General features: G+C 31.5%; 3 protein-coding genes across 7 annotated transcripts; 2 read left to right on the top strand and 1 right to left on the bottom strand.

The window, feature by feature from the left end:
• Nucleotides 1-845: 845 nt before the first annotated feature.
• Nucleotides 846-3,698, top strand: LOC100801744 (vesicle transport v-SNARE 13-like). Of its 5 annotated transcripts, none has more exons than XM_006580956.4 (6): nucleotides 846-990; nucleotides 1,243-1,355; nucleotides 2,110-2,168; nucleotides 2,243-2,431; nucleotides 2,889-3,059; nucleotides 3,274-3,599. In XM_006580956.4, the coding sequence occupies exons 2-6, from the start codon at nucleotides 1,262-1,264 to the stop codon at nucleotides 3,424-3,426; spliced, it is 666 nt and encodes a 221-aa protein (XP_006581019.1). In that variant the 5' UTR covers nucleotides 846-990; nucleotides 1,243-1,261; the 3' UTR covers nucleotides 3,427-3,599. The 5 variants fall into 5 exon arrangements, with proteins under 5 accessions (XP_006581019.1, XP_040871938.1, XP_006581018.1 ...); XM_006580955.4 differs by having other exon boundaries at nucleotides 884-1,161; XM_041016004.1 differs by lacking the exon at nucleotides 2,110-2,168 and having other exon boundaries at nucleotides 883-1,161.
• Nucleotides 3,699-9,032: 5,334 nt separating this feature from the next.
• On the bottom strand, nucleotides 9,033-14,592 carry TOC1 (timing of CAB expression 1). The gene is given in 6 exon segments (NM_001248273.1): nucleotides 9,033-10,340; nucleotides 10,762-10,858; nucleotides 11,779-11,946; nucleotides 12,807-12,940; nucleotides 13,046-13,207; nucleotides 14,433-14,592. Coding segments are annotated over 6 exon segments (1,677 nt in total). The 3' UTR covers nucleotides 9,033-9,384.
• Nucleotides 14,593-20,060: 5,468 nt separating this feature from the next.
• Nucleotides 20,061-20,939, top strand: LOC100776422 (pentatricopeptide repeat-containing protein At5g61400). Its single transcript, XM_041016138.1, has one exon. The coding sequence runs from the start codon at nucleotides 20,061-20,063 to the stop codon at nucleotides 20,937-20,939; it is 879 nt and encodes a 292-aa protein (XP_040872072.1).
• Nucleotides 20,940-24,664: the final 3,725 nt, after the last annotated feature.

Below are 24,664 nucleotides of genomic sequence, written 5' to 3'. Positions count from 1 at the left end.
AAAAATCTCTAAAATTGGCTTCCACTAGTTAGCTTAGTGCCAGCAAATTTAACATTCCGTAGGTTCGGCTCGAATTCTAATCTTAGAAGTCATTCACCATGGAACAAACAAGTGTTTACAAAACATAAATAAGAAAATGACAGTTGGAATTGTACAACAAAACGATAGCTGTGGACAAGTATAAACATATCACATGTCAAATTGTGAGCTCGACGAGTGCTTACAACAAAAATTAGAATGGTTTGTTAGTACAAGTCAAAAAGGTGTTGCTAAATTGTTTCATGGAATTAGCATTCCATGTTAGAAAAATATTAGGAAAAAAATCACTTCTTAAAAGTTTATTGAGATCTTGAATTAGTTTTGTTAATGAAAAAAATTTAAAATTCTTATCTTCATCTTACAGTTCTAGATTGAACTGTATTAATTTATTTTAAAAAATTAACATTTTATGCTAGAAAACACTAGAAATGTTAACATACATCTTCTAATTTTTTAGTATTTGAATATATTTCTATTTTATGTACTTATAGAATTATAGAATTTTGTCTCATTTTAAAAGTTGAGAAAGTCACATCATAATTAATAATAAATATTTTTTAAAAAAACAAGCTAAATAGTTAATACACTAACAATATATCTAAAAAATATTAAGAATAAAAAGCACTTCTCACTGCTTACCTATTTTTAATTTTACTGTAAGAAAAAAAAAATTAAGTATCGTGAATTAAAAAAAAAGAGACTTAAATATGTTTTTTTTAATTGTAAATTCGCACCTTTTTTAACTCTGTGAAGGTACATCTGTGATTAACTCTTCATGTCCAGGTTAGAAATGTCAACCCAATAATTCCATGGCACATTCGTAAATAGTCTCAAGTTCGGTGTAAACTAACGCAACGAATTCTCGTTGTTCTTTCTTCTTCCATTGATTCGTTGCAATATTTGTGCAAGCTCCGTTGCTTTCTCCGCCACCACTCCTCCGATCATTCTCCGGCACGCTTTTTCTTCAATCCCTCTCGCCACTTCATCTCCATCCACAAATTTTATTCGCCAAATTGCTCGTTGTTTTCTGAGATTCAGTTTATCTGCAAAATTTAAAATTCGTAACTAATATTTATAGGAATTGTGGACGTAAATATGTGCGTGTGTGTGTGAAATTAGCGTGTAAGTAATTGTGGTTGTTGTTGTTGTTGTTGTTTAGAATTGTTGTATTGGATCTGATTGATTGGAATTGGGAAGGTGTAGGGTAGAGAAATTGGGAACAATGAGTGAGGTGTTTGAAGGGTACGAGCGTCAATACTGTGAGCAATCGGCGAATCTTTCGCGGCAATGCACTGCGGCTTCTGCTCTTGATGGAGGTAATGCAATCAAATCACTTTCTTCACACACACTCTTCAATTCAACACTTGTTCTGTTATTGTTGAGGTTGATGATTTTTAGGCCCTTGTGGAAATGGAAAACTATGGGAACGGGAAGAATGTTGTGAAATGTAATGATCAGGTTCGGTTGACAGGAAGACGATAGAGTTTTTTGCCTTTTGTGATCACTACTTTAAGATTGTTAAATGCTTCTCTTTTGGTGTTGATTTCATGGATGTTGGAACTGGTGGATGTAATGTTTTATATGATTTTAAAATTGGACAATACTTATATCCAGTTCTTTTGATGCTTAATGTTGTTTTTCAATTAAAATTAGATAACTTTTCACAATAAAGCTTAACATTTTGGCGTTGAATAGCGAGAGGTGAACTCCAATTTTAGTTGGAGAATAGCACTGAAAATACCTAAAGAATTGTGCCCAAGTTTTGACTTATAAAAATTCCATTTTGCAAGTTTAAGCCGAAGCAATTAAAAGCATATTGTATGAAACTTAAACATGTGTCAAAGGCTGGCTACTAGGAAATGTGTGTTGAAGAGCCCTTCCTTGTGATAATTTATTTATATTGAACCATTGATGTAATTTTCATCAAAGAGGCTTAAGCTCATTTGTTAAGGATGCAATTTTTTATCAACTCCCCCCTCTCCCAACGCACATACACACAAAATCAGGAAAAGAAGGGAAAAAACTGTAGCTTTTCTGTCTAATGTTTGCTGGTTACCATTTGTGCTGCAGAACAAAAGAAGCAAAAACTTTCTGATATAAAAGCTGGATTAGATGATGCTGACACATTGGTATAATGGAACTTTTCCTCTGTTCATCCTCCAGATGTTTGACTCTATTATAATTCCTGCTTGAATATTTTCAGATTCGAAAAATGGACCTTGAGGCTAGGAGTTTGCAGCCAAGCGTGAAGGCAGCTCTTCTTGCCAAGTTAAGGGAATATAAAACTGATTTGAGCAATTTGAAAAGTGAAGTTAAAAGAGTCACGTCAGCTAGCGTCAATCTCACTGCTCGAGATGACTTGTTGGAGTCAGGAAGGGCTGATACACTGGCGGTATCTCTCTTATATATCCTTCCTCAGATATTAATAGGTGTCAATGTTATTATTTTTGAACTGTGGCTTAGATTACTAATACATATTTAAGAAGATTCAGATACACTAGTTGGGAGACCTGAGACTGGGATTGCCTGGTAAATTTTATTGTCCTAAAGGCTTTTTGGAAGTAAAAGTTGTTAATTGTCTTCAAGCCAAAGTTAGCCAGTATGTGGGCTTCCAAAATTGTAATGCATGGTACATTTATAAAACATATTAAATGACTGAAGTCTTATATGTATGTTAGGGTTGGAGAGAGTGGGAACAATTGCATGATGTAGATTCTTTGACATTTGCAATTTCCCTTGCATCTCAGTACTATGCTTCGTATGTACTACAGTATGTTACAATAATTTCATTTGCATCTCATCCCCACTTTATTGTGCATTATAATAACTGCTTATGGATGCTGGGACAGGCATCAAATGATCAAAAAGGAAGACTTCTGATGTCTACTGAAAGACTTAATCAGTCCTCTGACAGAATAAAGGAGAGCAGAAAAACAATGCTGGAGACAGAGGATCTTGGTGAATTTATCCTCAGAGATTTGCATCAACAACGTGAATCCCTACTCCACGCCCATAAGACGGTCAGTTTAACCACTTAAAATTTCTTAATTTCACTTGCTAATTTGTTGGCCCCTTTCATCAAGATGATATAGCATTTGATGCTCATGTTCAACCAGCGGATGCACTTCACTATTTAAAATGGTTTTCTCTGTGTGGATTCAATTTGACTTCATGTCAGATCTGGTTTTCCCAATACCTTTTGTCAAGGCTAAATTTTTTTCGTTCCCCATTCAGATCCATGGAGTGGATGATAACATTAGCAAGAGCAAGAAAATTTTGTCGGCTATGTCAAGAAGGATGAGCAGGAACAAATGGATTGTTAGCTCCTTAATGACAGCTCTGGTCCTTGCAATATTAATCATTTTATATTTCAAGCTGACTCATTAGTTGGCTATCTTTGCTTCTTATATGGCTAGCTATGTCTCATATTGGAGTGTATGTTGCCCAACAATGTGACGATGTTTGAAGAGTTGTGTGAACAATAGTTCTCACTAATTTCTATTATTACATGTAAAATTCTTTCGTTTGAGCAAGTGAGAATATTTTACCATTACAATGCATCATTGTTCAATTCATTCTATTATACTTTGTACTGGCGTGTACAAAGAAAATCAGAAATATCGTCGTGCCTAAAGAAGAACGGAGAAAGTGGACAGTGGAACAGTTAATTATTGTTGTTAATCAATATTTATCAATATTTACATTCATTGTAATTGTTTTTAAGTTCCAAACATGTACTGATTTTTCTTTTATCACATCGTATGTATTACATCTCAATTTCATCATACTAACCTCCCGTTCATCGCATCGTAGTAATTTTAAACATGTAAATTATATTATAGTTACAATTTATAATAAATTAAATTTTTAATATAAATTATATTTCAGATTTATAATAATCAATTCTAATTAATTGTGATATAAGAACATTTTTAACAATTGATATTAAAAAAAATGAAATTCAATTTGAGGAGAGATCAAATTTTTCCAAAAGTAACAGGAGTTACACATTAAATCTAATGATTTATATTAGTTACACGTTAAAACTATTGAAAGTAAATTTAACCCTCCTCATTCCGTTTAGATATAAATATAAATAAGAAAGAGATAAACAATTAAAGAGTTTGAGTATAAAAGTAAATGTAAAATAAATATAGTTTCAAATGGTTTAGAGAGGAATTTTTTTATTAATAATGGGACAATGTGTGAAATACATATTCAAAAGACACTAAACTAATTATAGTGTCAACTTGAGAGAGTAGAAAGAGTGAGACTAAAAATAAATTTGTAGGGAGAAAATTCATATTATGAATTAATTTTTACCATAATTTTTATTAGAAAAGTAATTGTATTATATATATATATATATATATATATAAATCAAATTTCACCAAGAGTAATTTTTAAAAAAATATTATTTTTTATTTTTGTCATTTATTTTCTAAAAATTTAATAGTTAAGATTCATTGTTAATTATAACCATTAGATTTTAATAAGTAACTTAAAATCTAATTGGTTCAATTAAATGATCAGGAGTAATTTTCTTAGATTAATTACTCATTACGGGATTGGCTTCAATCAGTTTTAACATGTAGGGATTGACTTCGATTGAACCAATTAGAAGAGCAATTGAACAATTACGGATTTACGGTTAGCTTCAATCAACTACAAACTGTGAATTAATCAATTGAAATTGTGATAAGTTACAAACCTGAGAGGCAAAACGTGATTAGCTTAGAAAATAATCGAATTACCTAACTGTTGAAGACGATAGGGTTCTACTGGCCGGAAAATTTCGTTAGTGTGGAGAAATTAGCCTCAAGATCTTTAACAAGTCACTTGACATGTTTCTAATTTTTCTAGTGACTTTTTAGCTGATATATTTAGCACCATTAGATTTAATGATATTAACGAATGAGACTGGGGCGGAACTATGCATTAGGCAAGGGGGCCATGGCTCCCTCATTTTTTTTAAAAAAAAAAATTCATAATTAATATAAATATTTTAATTATAAACTTTTTTATTTTGTTAATTTTTAGTTATTAGATAAAATTTTACTCTACTTTAAAAGGCTTTGTTACGTGGTCTGTTTGGCTTTTCTTTGCAGTTCCAGTCCATGAATGTTAAATAAACATCCTTAAAAAAATATAGGATAAATTTTGAAAATCAATTTAATTTTAATGTATTTGAAATTTTAAAATTCTTTTATTAGTAAAAGTGGAGAACATATCCAATGATATAAGTAATCTCACTTCAATCTTAATCAACTCAATTAATTTTCTTTTCAATGAGTATTTTTATTAATATATTACTTAACTTATAAATATTTTATTTCTCTTTCTTAAAAAAAATTTATTCATAAGAATCAAAATTATAACACTCATACTTTGTGCACAAGTAAATTAGACTCTAGCAATAGTTAAACAACTCATTAGTAATAGTATTTATATAAGTAAGTTTAATGACTAAGCATTGATAATATAAAACAATTTTACATTATCATTTAATCATAAATTATCATTTATATGATTTTTAAGTTAGTTATTATGAAGAGTTTAATACCTATTCACAAATTATCATCCAATCATATATCATCGTTTGAATTATTTTAAAAGTTAACAAACTTAGGATACATGATGAGTTATGATTTGATGATTATGTACTTATATATTGCTAGTGCCCAACTCTTTTTCTCTATTATAAAAAACAAACTTATTACAAATTGATTTGTTAATTAGATAATTGTGTAAAACTATTTTACATTATTAATGCATATTCATTTTTCTTACATTGTAATATCAACAAGCATGTTTTTGATAGTTTAATTTGTTTGTTATTTCATAAAATAAAGTTTTTATTTATTTATTTATTTTCATGTATGTTAATTTGTAATGTGTGCATAAAAAAGGAATTAATTTAATTATTTTTTACATAATTTAATTATTTTAATTTCTATATATATATATACATGTCCGCGCCTAAGGCAATTGCCCCCCCCCCCTTCGAAAGATGATAATAAAAAATTTAATCCTCCTAAGTGTAAAAAGTGCAACAAATTTGTGGGTGAAATGATTGTTGGTTATCTCTAATTGTTAACATAGGGGCATATTTGTCCTATAATATTTTCTTGACTTGTTGTCTTCCCACTCCGCTGACCAATGCGTCTTTGAAAGATGAAAATATAAAATTTAGTCCCCGAAAATGTAAAAAATACAACAAATATATCCAGACGTTAATAGTAAATTGTGACTAATTATTATAATTTGGAAAAAATTATAATGATTGATACACTATTACAATGTTTATTTTGATAAATTGATACAATGTTTATTTTGAATAATTTTTATTGTGACAGACAAATTATAGTTGATAATCAATATTATCGTTATTATTATGTTTTTTTAAAATTATGTTTGTCAATATATTTTTTTAAGTGATTATTGTAATATTATGTTCGTAACGATAAAAAATGGTGAAAATTTATCCTAAAATTATATTTTACCCTTAAATAAAATAAAATTTCGGGTCTAATAAATTAGTCCAATAGAAACATATTAATATTTAGGTCTAATAAAAAATTACTGACATTTTCTTCCAATAAAAATATTGACATTTACGTTCAACAAAAAATTAGTGACATTTATGTCTAAAAATGATATCTGATTGATGTTTTCATCCAATTTGGTCAGCATGGTATGGTCCTGACAATCATCTCAGTGACAAATTTATCCCTTTGTGTCACGTTGACTATTTTAATAACAGTGACGAACGAAAGTTAATGATCGGATATATTTGTCGTACTTTTTTATACTTTCGAGGACTATTTATCCTATTTTTTTCTTCATCCTTATCTTTTAAAAAGTTAATTTAAATTATAATATTTTTTAGTATTTATTATTTATAATAGAAATTAACTTAAATACTACAAAATATAAAAATTAACATTAAGTTATAATTAGAGTTTAGTATCTTTTTATTCCCTACACTTTACACTTTTCATAATTATGGTTTTAGTCTCTATTTTAAATTTTTATCGGTCTAAGTCTTTGAAGTTTTTTTTTTCCAATAACACTTTTGGTTCTTGCTGTAAATTTATGTCGTTAAATGTTGCCACGTGTTTATTATTATTATTATTATTATTTATTATTATTATTATTATTATTATTATTATTATTATTATTATTATTATTTCAAGTAGCATCAATATGAAGTAAAAAAAAGAAAATATGGTCAAACATTTCTTTTTTATTTTTGTCCATGATAAAAGTATATTCATAACAAATAAATAATAGTTTAAAATTTATAATCACAAAATATTTACCTACTTTAAAAGTAAAGTTATGCTACATTGATTATACAACATAGATAAATTCAGTTCTTTTTATATACAATTGAGAAGAAACAATATTGAACAATTTTTTTCATAAATACTTTATTAAACTTATAAGTTATTAAAAGTAAAAATATGTATTATAAAATATCTCTCTTGAACATAACATTTAGTTCCAAATAGTTATGTACTAAAAATTCAATGTCAAAGATCTCTACCGTGGAGACCATTTATTATTTATTGTTATTTCTAACTCTAATAAAAGAATGGAATGAAGTAAATAATTTATAATGATTTAAATTTAAATTTACATGGGCATGATAAATAAAATATTATTATATCACTAATATAAAATGTATTATTATATAATTTTCAAGAGTTTATTTTCATGCATTGTTAATGTAAGAGTTTAAACAAAAATTGTTGGTATTAAACTAAAAAATAAAAATAGAATTAAACTAAAAAATAGGTAGAGTAATAATAATTAAATAAATTTAAATAGATAATAAAAATAACATAATGCATATATATAAAATTGGAAGTGAATTACCTTATAATAAGTGTCATATAACATCCTCTTCTAAATGAATAACAAAATATATCCATAATTAAATTACATTAAATTAATACAAATAACAAAAAGAATTATTGCACAAAAGATATTGCTATTTACAATAGCACGAAGATTAATTCCTACTAGAATTAAAGATCAACATATTAAATATAAATGTTTTACATAATAATAATTAAAATTACATTTAATTAAATACATTAAATTAACACTAATAACATAAAAAAGGTTTTACATAATAATAAATATAAATTTTTGCAATAGCGTATTGATTTGTTTAAAAAAATTATACATTATTACAATTTATTAAATAATCAATCAAATTACAATGAAATTGTACAAAAGATTAATATAAAAACTTCATAAATTATATATTACACCTATCTTGCACCAAAATTAATAAATATTGTGTCTTTTTTTACTTCATAAAATTAATAAATATCGTGTGCCCAATAATCAAACAATAAATATAATTTTTTAATATTTCTTTAAAACAACTTCAATATATAAATAAGCGAACCATAATTAAATAAAAAATAATATATTCTATGAATAGTAAAAGTGTCTCATCAATACATCTTGCTTTTACATAGTAATAGATTACCAAATTTCAAAGCTTTCCTCTCCTAAGTCCTAAGTAATTAAAATTTTCCAAAAGCAATCATGATATGCATAATATTACTTTATTATTATTTGTGTCTAAGATACTTATAATTTTTACTTAAAAATGGCGTAAACTATTTTTCTTATTTAGGCCAAATTTTATTCACTTGACATAAAACTTTAAATATAATTATTTTAGTAATTTTGTAAGATCATTCAGTTTTAGATGCTTCGTTCATTATCGATTTCTTACATAATATATAAATTAATAGGTTTTACTCTGGAAACATTTACGTTAGGTTTTGGGTAGTTCTGAAATTTCACTGTGCCGAAAAATTGAACTAACATCAACCGGGTAAACAAAAAGAAAAAAAAAGTACAAAGAAAATTGGGGAGGCGAAATGCCTTGGATGGTGGTCAAATTTTGAAAGAAATATTTTAGACAAATAACTCATTTCTCAGTTCAATTTTTTAAAGATGTCTTGACATTTCTCCAGAAAATAAGCAGGAACAACCTGCTTGTAACGGATTCAATATAAAACGCAGGGGTGATACTTTCAACTGAATTGGACATAACCACCAGGAGGTAAAATACCTTACGCAATAGCTCAATAGTACGGATCATTTGATGAACTGCTATTAAAAAATGTCCAGAATGAGCTCGTTTCAACCATAAATGTGCATATTGGATCAACACCCCAAATACATGAGCACAAGCTCATAAATTGATGCTTTGGTGAGAACTTTCCAAAGCAAGGAGTTCTTTTGACAGCCAATATTAGTTGCAAGAAGGAATTGATTGGCCCTTCATCCTTAAGTCAAAATAGCAATTTGACATGCTCAAGCATCCTCAGGAGAAGAATCTCTTGCTCCCTGGTCATCTTCATCCTCTTCGTCATCTTCGTCATAGTCAATTGATGCAGGCTCCCCGTTAAGATCCACATTAGCACCGTTCAACTTTCTGACAAACTGTCCCCTTACACGAGGCCGCCTTTCAGCAAGTCGTTTCCTGTTAATGTACCTAATTTTCTTATCAAAGCAGCGCTCTTTCCTTTTCTGTCTGAATTTCATCAATGCTGCTTCTCTCCTATCAACTTTAATTAATTTGGCTTCTGATGGACTTGAGTTTCCAAATGATTGCCATGAATGAGGATTAGGAATCTGACCAGGTTGTAAGCATATGCTCATTGGGTAGTATGGGAAGGATGTCATCCCCGTTCCATGAGGACCGCCTTGGGGAAGATGATTGTATTGTGAAATCATAGCTGTGCTAGTATGATTCTGTAGGTCCTGGATATTCTTTTGATGATACATTTGTGCTGATGAAGGCATCATAACATGATTAACAACCCCTGAAATATAATATGGATAAGCATGTTGGGAAGCCATGCCAGATACTTCATGCTCGGAACAATGGGTCCCATTTCTGGGATGCATCACACCCTGTTGTGAATTTTCTTCCCTGTAGTGCTTTTGCTGTGAAACTTCCATTGATGCAGGTGGAGTACAAGACCTCTCAATAGACAAAGAATCAGGAATACTAGTGCTGCTGGGTAAGTCATCTTGCGATTGACTTTCACATGCCTCTCCATTTTCCAGTATTTGAAGGCTATTCACCCCTTGTTGAGCACATGCTTGATGCATAACTTCCATCCCAACATGCGTAGCACCATTGTTGTCTACATTAACAACCCCTTCGAAGTTGCTCTTAAGTATTGATGCTTTAACATACGTGAAGAAGGCTGATGACTCCCCTATCCTTAGTTCACTCTTCTTCGGACCAGATGAAAAATGTGCTACAAAATTACAGCTAATCAGAGAGAAAACAATAGAACTGAAATGGGTATTTGCATAAGTCGAATTTTGTTCAAACTCAGGAACTCAAATTCCCATTCAGATTGAAGCCATTTTCAGAAATTAAAAATTATGGAGCTATAAAAAGCAAGTCATAAACAAGTGATTCTGTTACATAAACAGATATACTTCTACAGACCAAGACGGGCTAAAAGGTGAGAATGACGGCAAAACCAAAAATTTGTAACCATTTTTTTTTTTTGGTCAGCAAATTTGTAACCATTTAAGTCATTATATGGTATTCAAAACAAGTTCTTACTACAGAACTAGTTGGTGCTACACTGTATAACTTCATTTTTATTGCAAAAATCAACATCAATTTGTGGGTTTTAAGAAAAGGTCAAATGAAGAAAAGAAGCATACCTGTTTGGTGATCATTAACTCCATCCACATCAGGCCCACATTCTGATGCATGAGCATCTGGAGGTCCCTCAACAGCAGCAGCATTTGCAATAGTAGACTGAAAAGATAAATTATATGCATAAATGACCACATACTACAACACTTCTAATTTGAAGTTATTAGTAGCTATATAATAATGTCTGCCCATAGCTTAAACACCCATATAATGATGTCTGCTCATTGCTAGCTGATAAAAGGTATTAGAGAAATGCTACATCTAAACCCATTTACACTTACACCCCTTTGGATCTGTGAGGAGGAGACACACCACCACTTTTCTTCATACTCCACATGTAACCCAATGACACTATACATAATTGTGCATGGGGCACATCAGCATTTTTCAGCATGCTGTATCATGCATAACTACCCAAGAAGCTTAAGCTGTTAGGTAAAGACTGGTTTTTACACTACATCTATAATCTCTAACATGCCCCCTCATGCAAGATGGCAACAGTCCTTTATAAACTAACTAACCCAAAAGGTTAAAGTTAAATGATAAGAAACTTGGGAGAACCCCACCACAAAAGCTAGCTCTAGTTGGAGAGCACAAGGCCTTATAAAACCCGCACTAGAATCCCATATTCCAATGTGGGACTCAAAGTCCCATACCTTGCAATTGGGTCCTAAATAATATTTTTCAAAGTATCACTTAGGTTTTGTTTACAATTTCCACGCCCATGCCCACACCCATGCTACTTAAAATTGGTTTTAGGGAATTGATTTATTTATTAGCCAGACTTGATGTCACCTTAACATTGAAAGGCAATATGGAACTTACATGTCGATGTCAAAGTTTATACTCTGAAAGGTAGAATTATTTGCAAAGTACGCCCCAAGTTGAATAAAAAAACCCACCTTTCATAGATTAATTTAAAAGTTTAGCATGATGCACACATTTATTGATCTGTGATCGTGAGTTGATCCCATTGCTTATTAAATTCTTGCATTATTTAAATACTTTATTTTAACATTCACCTCTTGTTCTTGTTGGACTGATATTCCTGCCTCTGGATTAGTGCTTCTCTTGGACTTGTCATCTGTGTCATCAGAGAACAAGGTGGTACTGTTTGTGTTGGCATCACTAGGGTCAGATACTACCAGATCAAAATCGTAATTCAAGATGTTCTTCTCTACAAGTCCAAGCTGCCAGAATAGATATGAAACAATTTCAAATTGGGAAGGCCTAAGAATGAATTGGTAAATCCAGAGAAAAGTTTCATGAATGTTTATATGCAAAGAGCAGAATGAGCTGGGGCAAAGGGGAGAGGCCACCCTAACATTTTATATCCTATGTACATTGTATGGTAGATTCATCATCCATGTAAAGTGTTTCCATATGAAACCTCCAGTTAACTCAAGGTCCCCTAGTTCTTTCCAAAATCCATATTCTTAACATCTGAAAAAACTTAATGAACATAATTTCATGCAATGCAAAAATGAAACCACTAACTATAAATAATGTCTCTGTGACAGTAGCAGACATAAACTGTGGGTAACTAACAGTGTTCGGCATTGCCACTAAACTGTTGCACAGATGAGGTAGCCTGATAAATGGTATGCAATGTGGTTCTTGCAAAATCTTAAGCATCTCCTATAGTAGCTCCATACAAAATTAGACAAATGGTTTTGTTATATAAAAAAGATAAAAATAAAAAATAAAAAAATGACTGGCCAAATCATAAACCTAGAAACTTTTAGTAGAAAGTAGATTGGCCAGATCAACCTCAAAACTTAACATAAAAAACTTTCAAAATGATATATATTTTACTCATCTAGTATATCAAAAAATTATGTATAGTATCTTATACATATAACTAAGGAGCATTCATGTGTCATTCTTGAATCTTGACAACATAATTTTCCAAGAATAAATGGCTGTGATGGTAACTCGGCATCAATTTCATATTGCCCAAAGTTTACAAACAATGGGTTAAAAACTAATAATAGGATGAAAGAACACAAAATGGGGAACATCCATAAATATGAAGTTGACCAATACAAACCATGCGCCTCCGTCTCCACATGTGCGTCCACAAATTTAATAGTTCATTAGTGCGTAAAGGCTTTACTAGATAGTCTGCTGCTCCAAGTCTCAAGCACTTAACAACAATGGATACCTCATCTTGTGCGGACATCACTTATCAAAACAAGATATTCAAAACATTGATGAGGAGCAGAACATAATTTGCTTAAATTCAAGAGTCTCACTGGTTTCTTAGCAAAATAAAGAACACAAGCTTACTTATAACAGGGATTCTGCGAAACTCTTTATCACGTGCTATGTACTTCAACATCTTCATACCCTTCTTCATCGGAAGGTCAAGTTCAGCCAGTATGATATCTATATGTTGCCCTTCTGCATTCAGTGCATCAATTACCTGTCTTGCCGACTTTACCAAGGTAACTGTGAAGCAGAGAAAATCAAGAGGTTTATAAATATATAAAATCTCAGGAAGCATGTCATAAATTAATTGCAAGGCCTTTAAACCAAACAAGCTAAACTACATCATCACACAGTAGGTTATCATAAAGCATTCAACAAAATCACCACTTGAAGGCATTTTCAGTGACAGATAAAACTTCTCCACAAGTTCATACTACCAACTTTTAAAGGGGAAATCAAAACAAAAAATGAACCTGAAACTAAACCACAATAGAAGAATTAAGAATCTAGAATTTATAATGATTATACATGTAAAAGTTGCAACAAGCAACTACCCTGCAAGGTCTTAAACAAACCCATCTTATCTTATTCGCAACCAAACATCCCTCTTGCCGTTATGTTCATCAACCAATCATTGAAACTCAACAGTCAACATTAGCACAAAGAACACAAACTGAGTTTCAAAAGGTACGATGATAGTCAAACTTGGCTTAATGAAATTCAAGCATGACTAAATCATTCTTCCTTTCTGATAGGCAAAAGGAGGTGATACCTCAGCAAGAGCATGGTGACAGACCCAAAAGGAAAACCAAACCACCTCAGCACTTAAAGGATTATGTTTAGGGGATTTTGGCACAATTTGGTAGTACTCCATTATGTTAGTAGTAGTAGTGCTCAATTCTGTTATGAGCACTAGTGCATCCTATGCGTGCCCAGAGGATTCTGTTAGTAGCTTTTGTCCTGTAGTGATCACATATAACTATATATATGTAGTGTATTGACAGAATGGGATATGAAAAATATAAGCAATTTCCTCCTTCTCTGTCTTAAGCTTCTCTGTTCTCTGCCCCCTCTCTGTGCTTCTGCATTCTGCATTTCTGTTTCCTTCCTTTTCACAGTGTTGCCAACTCACATACAAAATCCGAATCCACAGTACCCGTTTTAGCAACAAATTCAAATTAAATAATTAAATCATTTTTCACAACATAATGCCCCGAAAAACAAAACTCTTTTTTTTCTTTCGGAGTTTGAAAGATGACATAACATAACCATAGCAAGTAAAGATTATTACGCACAAACAAAGTCAACGACGTCTAGCTCAATTAGTGTGTCAGTTATTGTAAATCTCCTGAAACTGTCTTCGATTCCAATGGATAAAAAATTACCCACAAACAAAAATCAATAGGTAGTCAAAGAAAATAATAATAATAATAATCCGTGCATACATACATACATACATACATACCCTGATAAGAACACCTCAAAAGAAGCGTGAAAACCTCTTGAGAACTCTTGGAATCGTTATCGCACAACAAAATCCGCACCTTACTCCTATCAATGAACCCATCACCACCACTCTTCCCACCACTCTCTATGTTCAAATTAATCTCCTCACCAGACTCCATACCCAACCCCCAAAAAAAAATTAAAAAAAAAAGAACAAAATCACTCACTCACTCACTCACTCACTCACTCATCACCCACTACCCCTATTATCAAAGTTAAAGGACTTTCATAAAAACTCTCATCAAATTCTTCTCACAACGAACCCTGGACTTGCTCAATCCGATAAAACTGCAACATCGTTGAGGGAGATCAAAGGGCACCGTTAGGCGGCGCACGTTAGCAGATATTAAAGGAAAGGGGGAAGAAAACGGTGGTGGCTGATTATTATTGAGTCAATAGGAGTCGGCGAAGGGAAGAGTGCGAAAAACAGTGTCTAAATTGGAATTATTAAGTAAGGAAGGGGGGTGAGCTAACGTGCGCGGGGATTTAGGGGGGTGCGCAGTGCGCACGGGGCGTGGCGTAGGGGAGAGGGAGACGTGGAAAGGGAAGGGAGAAAAGTGCAATAGAAAAGGGGAGAGGGAATGGGTGGTCTGGATAGTTGGGTAGAGAAAGGGAGCCGGCCACGTCACCTGCAGATCTTTCTCACTCCGCCCAAATGAAGAGCAGAACCAATGTGTTTAATGTATGTCCAAAATATCCTATCACTTTCCTTTTTATCAATAAAATCTAAATCTATTCCACAATAAATTTCTGTAATAATAATAATAATAAAAGTCAACACATATTTGTATAATAATAATAATTTTGGGTTTATTATCTTTTTTCCCTAAACATTTTTTTACTTTTTGTTTTAGCCTTATCTTAAATTTTGATCTATCATTGTCTTTAAATTTTATCTATGTTATCACTTTTAGTTCCATTATCGAGTAATAATGTTAATAAGGTAATATTGATGTTAAGGAATATGACAAAATAGTGACATATTCTCCCACTTCTCAAATATAAGAAAAAAATACATGATACATTAATTAAGATTAATGTATTATATTTAATTATATCAATTTTAATTAAAAAGTAATTTTTTCTAACTTATCTTTTTAAGTGGAACTTGACATCAGAGATAAAAAAAATAGTCATTGAAATTAATATCTAAATTAAATGAATGATATTTTAGATATAATAGCATTAAATAAGATGAAATTAGTTGAAATTTTCTTATATTTTACATCAAGAAAAAGATATTTTTTTTCTTATACTAGTATTTGGTAACAAAGGAAATATATTTTTTATAGACTCTTTTTTTAATTTCTGATTAACTAGTTTGACATTGTCAACTATTTTTAAGTATATGAAAAAATAAAAACACACTTTACCTAAAACAAATATTATATGTGGTCATCTCATTAGACTTTTTAATGATGTAAGTTATTAGTATTGTTGTCTGATCATTAGTGAACATTGTTGCTTGACTGCAATGACCAAAAGTAATAACCAAGATAAAGTTAAGAGACTTTGGTTGATCAAAATAGGGACTAAAAGTAGAAAATGCAAAAGTTTATAATAAAAAGATAATAAACCTTAATAAATTACATTTTTTTACAAAAATAATGTACCTTATTTATTGAAATGTATTTTTTTATGTTTTTCAATATAATATTATAAATTTGAGAATATATAATTTATATTTGGTAAAGATAATTGATAAGTTGACTAAAAGTTAAAAATTTAGTTGACAGTAAAAAAATATTGGATAAGGTAGTGTTGAAACCTTTCATCAAATAATAATGTGAGATGAAGTTGTTTAAAATGATGCTTTATAAACACTGTGTACAGACATTTTGGGGTCTAAGGCGAAAATGTTAAAAGGGTCTTTTTTTTACAAGAATTTTAAAGAGACTTAGTATATTATATAAAATATTAATTTTTATATTAATCTTCTAGCTTTTTTAGCTGCAAAATCATTTATCAGAGTTTTATAGTCAAACAATTCTAACATTTCACTTTCAATAGATAAAATAACTAACTTATTCAATCTATCTTGTAATATTGTTGATTTTAGATATGATTTAAGCAATTTTAATTTTGAAAAACTTCTTTCAGCAATAGCAACTGTTACAAGGATTGTCAATAAAATTTTATATGCAATGTAAACATTTGGAAAAAGAATCTAAAGTTTTAATATAACTCAAGGGTGCTACGCGATACGTGTTGCATTGCTGCGTACTGAGAGTCATGCCCGTGAAATGAATCGTTCCACCAATCCACCGAGATGGAGATGAAAGGTTCCGTACGCGGGACGCCGGGATGTATGCGGTTTATAGGCGTTCAGAATCTAGACGATGTCAAATCTAGAGAGGTTGAGCCGTGGATACAAAGTTTGATCAAAAGACAATAGGTTTCATTCAAGGGAAGGAGAATAATAGATTTTTTTTATGAACAGAAGATGAGGAGATGAAAAAAACGTGAAGAATGAAGTCTAGAGAGTGAGATACGTTACTTAGGGAATTGGGATGGGTTAAAGGAAAATTAATAGGAATTTACTTTTTTGGGATAAATAAAATATTTTAAATGACATTATTTGTGATATTGGTTAATTTTTAAAAAGATAATATTGATTGACTAATTTTTAGGAAAGAGAGAGATTCTAAATTATTTTATTTTGATCAGAAAATTTGTTAATAATTAATAAAAAAAATTAGGGGCCTAAATTTTATTTTTTTTTTGCCTTAGGTTGATACCTAATTTGCTTTGCATCTTGTACGGTCCGGTAAATATCATACCTGAGCCTAGGTTGTTCTCGGCAACTACGGTCTCATTAAGGGTGTTCGTTGTATGGTCTACTATAAATGAAAATGGAGGTTAGGTGTTTAAGGTTTGTGAGAGCTTAGGTTTCTTTTTATAAAAGGAAAAGAGAGATGAGAGCTCAAAAGTTGATAGTGTTTAGCTTGTGAGGATGAAAATAATTGAAGTGAAGGGAAATGAATCAATTCTGAAAGGCGAAGGGTTTTTAGGAGAGAGAAATTTTTTTTGTTCCACTAACAAAACATGTTATTGCTATGCGAAACTTGCAAATCGTGCAACATTAATTGTAACGTGAACTTAGCAAACCATTAACTAAACACTAAATATAAATCATTGAAAGGTTACATTTTGCACTAAATATGCTCCACATAAAAGCACAAACATTGGACGCATGCAATGGATACAAATCTAGATCCTACATGCCTTGGATCGAAGACTTATGCATTGGACGTTGACACTTGCTTCGATGTTTTTAAATAAAGCTTGAAACATTCAATCCTTTATAAACTTCATACCAAGATTTTCTCGAATATGCGTAAGTTTATCTTAAGGAATGGATTTTGTAAAGATATTTGCAAGTTGTTTTTCAATACTAATAAACTAAACATAAATTTAAACGTGATATCTTATAAAGTGATGTTTAATCTCTATACATTCAACTCTAGAATGAAGCACATGATTCTTAAATAAATTAATGGCAATAGTATTATCACATAGTACACGTATTTTACTTTCATATTTATTGTAATTTTCTAGTTGATGCTTGATTCACAATAGTTGAGAATAACAAGTTGTTGCTGGATGCATGTTAGTGTTATCTATGTTGGATGCATGTTAGTGCTAGCTCTTTGTTTTGCAATTGTTCAGCTTGAATTTGTTGAACAATTACTTTGTATACTTTCTAATGTAAGTAACCTTGGGTAACTAATCTTGTCTTGTTTCTCACAATTTTACATGATTTGTCTAGCTTGTATATGTAGACCCATCCTTTTCCTATAACAAGCTTGTCTATGGACAAAGAAACTGGTTTCTAGACATCATTCCTTTGAAATCATTCTAGTTATTATTGCATAGCCTTGATATAGACTTCATCCCTCAAAGCTTCATCTATCATCTTTGGTTCCATTTATGAATGCAAAGCAATGTGAGCTTGTTTTTTGAATGTTGATTTGATTCTAACTTTATCACAAGGACTTCGTATAATTTGGTAATATAGATAATAGCTTTCAATTGCCAATTACTTTTGGTATCTAACTTCCATATCATATTTTAAGTGAAGAGGTTCATGAAGCATGTAAAATTATATACCAATTAAAAATAGATTAAATTACATGGATTCCTCCCTAAGATCTATTCTTATTACACTTTCTCAGGAGGTCAACTCAACTTACTCATAAAAATAATATGACGCTTGCCATATTTGTTTTCTTTGGTGATATACATTGCTATGAATTGAATTTATTAACTCCCACTGCATGTTATGTGTTATTAAAAAAATTGTTTAGTCTCTAAAAGTGTAATTTACTATTACTTTAGTTTCTAGAATTAACAAAAGAAAAAAACCCTAAAAAATTATAATTTATTTTTCATTTTAGTGTAAGCTTATACACAATGGAGATGATGTGAATTAATTAGTGTGAGATTGTTATAAATTAATTAATAACCTCAAGATCGAGCTTGGATTTATAGTTACGTTAAATACTTATTTTTTTTTTTATCATTTATTATTTTTATCCGACTCGAGATTGTTTTTTGCAAAGAATACTTGGAATCCAGAAGAAGAAAAAAGGTGCAAACTTATACATGTTCAAATACCAAAATCACATTAAGTAGTTAAATCTAAGAGCTTAGATAGAACAAATTATAATTTCAGTTACACTAAAACACAACTTCAGAAATTATCATTTACTCCACGTTTTTATCATACAGATCCTCGGACCTCTTCTTCTGAAGCAACAAGAAAGTTGTCACATAACGAGTTGATGTGTGCCAAGATACTTGATGAGTATTATGCATTTGTGTTTGAGTTCTTCACTTCAGCTCCAGCGATTCATGCGTGCAATGTTGAAACTTGTTCGTCGAAAAGGCATCCCCATAATCAACATCGCTCTCAAGCAACCTTCCTCACCATTCTCCACATCAACTTCTGATGCAAACGCCATAATCCACATCCTCACGTCTTCCGACACCTTCGCCGAAGCCACGTTCCTCACCAAACAGCACCTCCAAAACTCGCGCAAACACCGCACACTCTGTTCTTCCATTTTCCAATCTCTCAACCGCGCCAAGCTCACGCCCCAAGCGTTCGACGTTCTCGTACTCGCTTTCTGCCAACTGGGTCTCGTCGAAGAAGCCCTCTGGGTTTTCAAAAACCATTCTTTTTTGCCCACGTTACAACCTAGCAACGCGCTTCTTCATGGCATCGTCAAGACCCAGATTTCGATTCCCTGTGGGAGGTGTATGGAGACATGATGTCGCGCGGGTTTTGTCCCACTGTCATCACCTACGGCATTTTGATGAACTGTTGCTGCGCCCAGGGTGATTTTAGCAATGCACGCAGGGTGTCCAATGAAATTCTTGAGAGAGGGATTGAACCCAATGTTGTGATTTACACTATTTTGATTCGTGTGTTTTGCAACGAGGGTCAAATGGGAGAAGCAGAGGACGTGTTTGGACGGATGAGGGAATCTGGGGTGGTGACACCTAATTTGTACACTTATAAGACCCTCATTATGGGTATAGCACGATGGGTGATGTGAAACGAGTTTTTTATTTGTATTGTGATATGCTAAAGCGTGGCTTGCACCCTGATGTTGTCACTTTTGCTACTTTGATAGATGTTCTACGCAAAATGGGGGATTTGAAGGCTGCGCGAAACTGTTTTGGTTATATGGCAGAGTTTGATGTTGTTCCTAATGCCCATGCTTATAATTCTTTGATTGATGGGTATTGTAAGGCAGGGAACTTGCCCGAAGCAATGCAATTGCGGGTGGAAATGGAAAGGTGTGGAATCTTCCCTGATGTTGTCACATACAATATACTCATCAAGGGTCTGTGTGGCTCGGGTAGATTGGAAGAAGCTACGAGTTTGATAGAGAAAATGGATGAAGTTGCGGTTCTTGCCAATTCTGCGACGTACAATGTGGTGATTGATGGATTCTATAAAACAGGTGACATGGAGAAGGCTATTGAGGCATGCTCCCAAACGACTGAAAGGAAAATTGAACCTAATGTTATCACGTTTTCGACATTGATTGATGGGTTTTGCCAGAAAGGTAACGTAAAAGCTGCAATGGGCTTGTACACAGAAATGGTAATCAAGGGTATTGTGCCTGATGTGGTAACTTACACGGCTTTGATTGATGGACACTGCAAGGTTGGGAAAACCAAAGAGGCTTTCAGGTTGCACAAGGAGATGCTGGATGCAGGACTAACGCCCAATGTGTTCACAGTTAGTTGTGTAATTGATGGCCTTTTGAAAGATGGAAAGACGAATGATGCAATCAAACTGTTCTTGGAGAAAACTGGAGCTGGTTGCCCTGGTGGTAAAATCGATAGCAGGTTTTGTTCTCTAAACAGTGTGATGTATGCCATTTTAATTCAAGGATTATGTAAAGATGGATGGATCTTTAAGGCCACTAAGTTTTTTGCGGAAATGAGATAGAATGGTTTCAAACCGGACATGGTTGTTTATGTTACCATGTTGTAGGCACATTTTCAGTCCAAGCATATGATTGATGTAATGATGCTGCATGCGGACATGGTGAAGATGGGTGTTATGCAAAATACTTGTATATATCATGTATTGTCTAGAGGTTATCGAGAGAATGGATATTTGAAATCAGCTCTTATGTGCTCTGAGCATTTAGAGGAATAAGGCATTCATTTTCCTGAATCTGGAGGGTGATGCAGGTTTCAGACTCCTTGACTGCAAGATATATTCCCAAAGGATTTTAGCAACTGATCTTCAGTTACTGAAATCATGAATGCCACTGGTCTGTAGTACATTACAGACGATGGCTTAAGTGATGTTCACTAAGTTATTCATTTCCACAAGTTGTGCTTATTTGGTATTTGAGCATTTGGTGGGGCATGAATGGATCTGTTTTGATCATGGCCTTAGCATTACTCCAAAACCATTGAGAAAGGCATTGTGACAAGAAGGAGACTTGCTTTCCACCTTTGATGGCTTGTGAAACGAGAAAGGCGAGTTAACATTGGATTTTATGGTTTTCTTCTCGTCAAAAGAGTAGCCATGGCAGAGGAGAACTGACATCTTTTTCACTAGAGTTATTGACACTGATTTTACTGCAAATTCTTTCTGATTTATTTTATAAAAATTACCTAGTGACTTTATTTTATAGTGAGCAGTTTATGAATAACAGAGTTCCAATTCAAGGACAACACTAGTTTTCTGCATGCATTCTTACAGCTACAAAAGTAATGATTTATTTTATGGATTTTTCTCTCTCAAATTAATGATACTCACGGTTACAGTTACAAAATATGCCACATTGTACAATGAATGCTAAAATATCTCAGAAAGTAAATTCATGAATCCTCCCAGAGACTTTGTTTTGCCAAGTTAAAGTGCTAAATAGTTACTAAATATTTGTTTTATAAGTAAAAATTTATAAAAATATGTTACTCATATTAATTCTGTTTTTATAAAATAAACTATTTATTTTAGAATCTATTATGTAAAATTAGATTTTCTATTTTTTTAAGATTTTGCTTCAATGGGTCAATGTAATTTGTTATGTTTGTCTTGATACCTGTAAGTTGGTTTCCAACTGTCAAATTTTTTAAACAATTTACTTTCTTTCTCTCTAAATTTTGTCTTTTCCTTCCTTATAAAAAAAATTATTTGAGAGCATAGGTGTTCAGAAGGTTCAAGGATCCTTTCGCTGCACACGATCGGAACCAATACGTTGTCGTATCTTTGGGAGAAGAGTGCAATCAGATTTTCCTACCAATACAATGTGGACATTTTTTCTCTAAGATAGCGTTTGCGCGCTTCAACCCAAGTTAATTAAAAATTTCTCCCTTAAATTATTCTCCTTTGTGCTTATTGTATGTTATATTACATTATTGATTCATGTTCTGTCATTTTGAAGTTACTTTGCTACTGTTGTTTTGTTATTTAGTTTAAGACTTTGCATTTTCTTCTCATTTATTTCTTTTATTTTATTTTAATTTTCTAACCGCCTTAGAGAGAAAAACTATTTTCTTCTTGTATAATCTTTTGTGCAGTAACATTCTATTTTATCAAAATGTCTGTAATGGATATGATTGAGTCCATTTATAGTAAGCATGGAAAATTAATGGATGAAAACACAATGTATTATGCTCCATTAAAAATATTTTTACTATATTATTTCATTTCCTTAAAATTTAAATTAGTGGGAGATTGTTGGAAAATATTTTCTTATAATTTAAAATTTAATAATATTTTCTTTATCAATTATGTTTTGTAAAGATAAAATGTTTTTAGAATTAGACTATCTGAAAAACTAAAAGCATCTCATTACTTCTATTTATATATTAATTTTAGGAAGTTATCTTTTACTTGGTCAAATTCCTTAGTGAGCTTACAAGTCTTTAAAATTAGAAAGTTTGTTGTTTGGTTTTTATTTTCTGTTGTTTAACGTTATTGCTGCAAGTATTTTGTTGTTACACGTTGGTGACTGATTACCTCTATATATCTAGCTCCTTGCTTAAAAAAAATAAACATGTGAAAATACAACACACAAAGCAATAAAATGAACAATTGAATGAAGCTTTATATTCTACATGTCATATTTTTTATTATGGTACCTTATAAAATTTTTGAAAAAACCCCTTATGAGTTATGGAGAAAAAGAGAACCAAATCTGAAATATCTTAAAGTGTAGGAATGTCTAGCAAAGGTTAACATCCCTATTAATAAGAAAAGGAAAATTGGACCAAAAACTGTTGATTATGTTTTTGTTGGATATTCTTTGCATAGTACTGCTTATAGATTTTTGGTTGTTAATTCAAAAGTGTTCGAAATTTCTAATAATACTAATATAGAATCTAAAGATGCCATTTTTTTGAAAATGTTTTTCCTTTAGAAAAGTAAATTGTCTAAATCTGTTTGTGATACTTTTTGTTCTAATTTATCATCTTGTAGTAATGCTAATAAGGACATTGTGTTTGAACCTAGGAGGAGTAAAAGATCTAAAAAAGTTAAGGATTTTGGTTCTGAATTTTGCTTTTTTCTACTTGAAGATGATCCTAAAACTTATTGTGAGGCCATGAGGTCTATTGATGCACCTTTTTGGAAAGAAGCTATTAATGATGAATGAGTTCTCTAAAAATTAATAAAACTTGGTTTCTTACTGATCTTCCCCCTGATTGTAAAAGTATAGGTTGTAAGTGCGTTTTCCAAAAGAAATTAAGAACTGATGAACCTATAGAAAAATTTAAGGCAAGACTTGTTGTGATTGGTTGTAAACAAATAGAAGGTGTAGATTTCTTTGATACATATTCTCCTGTTTCTAAAGTTACTACCATCAGGGTTTTAATTGCACTTGCTTGTGTTTTTAATTTAGAAATTCATCAAATGGATGTAAAAACTGCCTTTTTAAATGGTGAATTAGAAGAATAAATTTATATGAACCAACCTGAAGGCTTTGTAGAACTGGGGAAGGAAAAGAAAGTTTGCAAACTTGTTAAATCTTTACATGGTTTGAAACAAGCTCTAAAGCAATGACACAAAATGTTTGATCAAGTTGTTCTTTTGTATGGCATTCACATCAATAATAGTGATAAATGTGTATATGTGAAACAATTTGATGATAGTGGATGTGTCATTTTATGTTTGTATGTGGATGACATATTGATATTTGATAGTAATATGCATTTTATAAATGATGTGAAATCTTTCTTGTCAAGCAATTTTGATATGAAGGACCTTGGTCCTCTAGATGTGATTTTGGGTATTACGCTTATAAAGAAAAATGATGACATGGTTTTAACCCAATCACACTATGTTGAAAAGCTATTGAAGAAGTTTAATTATTTTGATGTGAAACATCTACTCCTTATGTCTCATCCATTAAGTTAAAGAAAAATTTGAGTAAAGGAATTTCTTCACATAAATATTCTCAAATTATTGATTCTTTGTTGCATTTAACAAACTTCTCTAGGCCTGACATTGCATATGCAGTTGGTAGATTAGGAAGGTATACTAATAATATTGATCATTCTCATTGAATTGCATTAGAAAGAGTTTTTAGATACTTAAAAGGAACCATTAATTATGACATTTATTATACATGTTTTCCTATCGGAATTGAGGGGTTTAGTGATGCAAATTGGATTTCTGATTCTGATGAAACAAGATCGACAGGTGGTTATGTTTTT

The sequence above is a fragment of the Glycine max genome, chromosome 6 (genome assembly GCF_000004515.6).
Source record: "Glycine max cultivar Williams 82 chromosome 6, Glycine_max_v4.0, whole genome shotgun sequence".
Lineage (NCBI taxonomy): Eukaryota > Viridiplantae > Streptophyta > Magnoliopsida > Fabales > Fabaceae > Glycine > Glycine max.
The sequence above is the reverse complement of the archived record's forward strand: the minus strand, read 5'-3'. Positions and strand labels throughout refer to the sequence as shown.

Bases quoted from the DNA above. Each gene is read 5' to 3' on its own strand.
- LOC100801744 (NM_001255795.2), top strand. From the start codon at position 1,262: ATGAGTGAGGTGTTTGAAGGGTACGAGCGTCAATACTGTGAGCAATCG. The intron at 1,356-2,109 runs GTAATGCAATCA...TTTGTGCTGCAG, and splicing joins GGCTTCTGCTCTTGATGGAG to AACAAAAGAAGCAAAAACTT. The intron at 2,169-2,242 runs GTATAATGGAAC...GAATATTTTCAG, and splicing joins TAGATGATGCTGACACATTG to ATTCGAAAAATGGACCTTGA.
- LOC100776422 (XM_041016138.1), top strand. From the start codon at position 20,061: ATGCTAAAGCGTGGCTTGCACCCTGATGTTGTCACTTTTGCTACTTTG.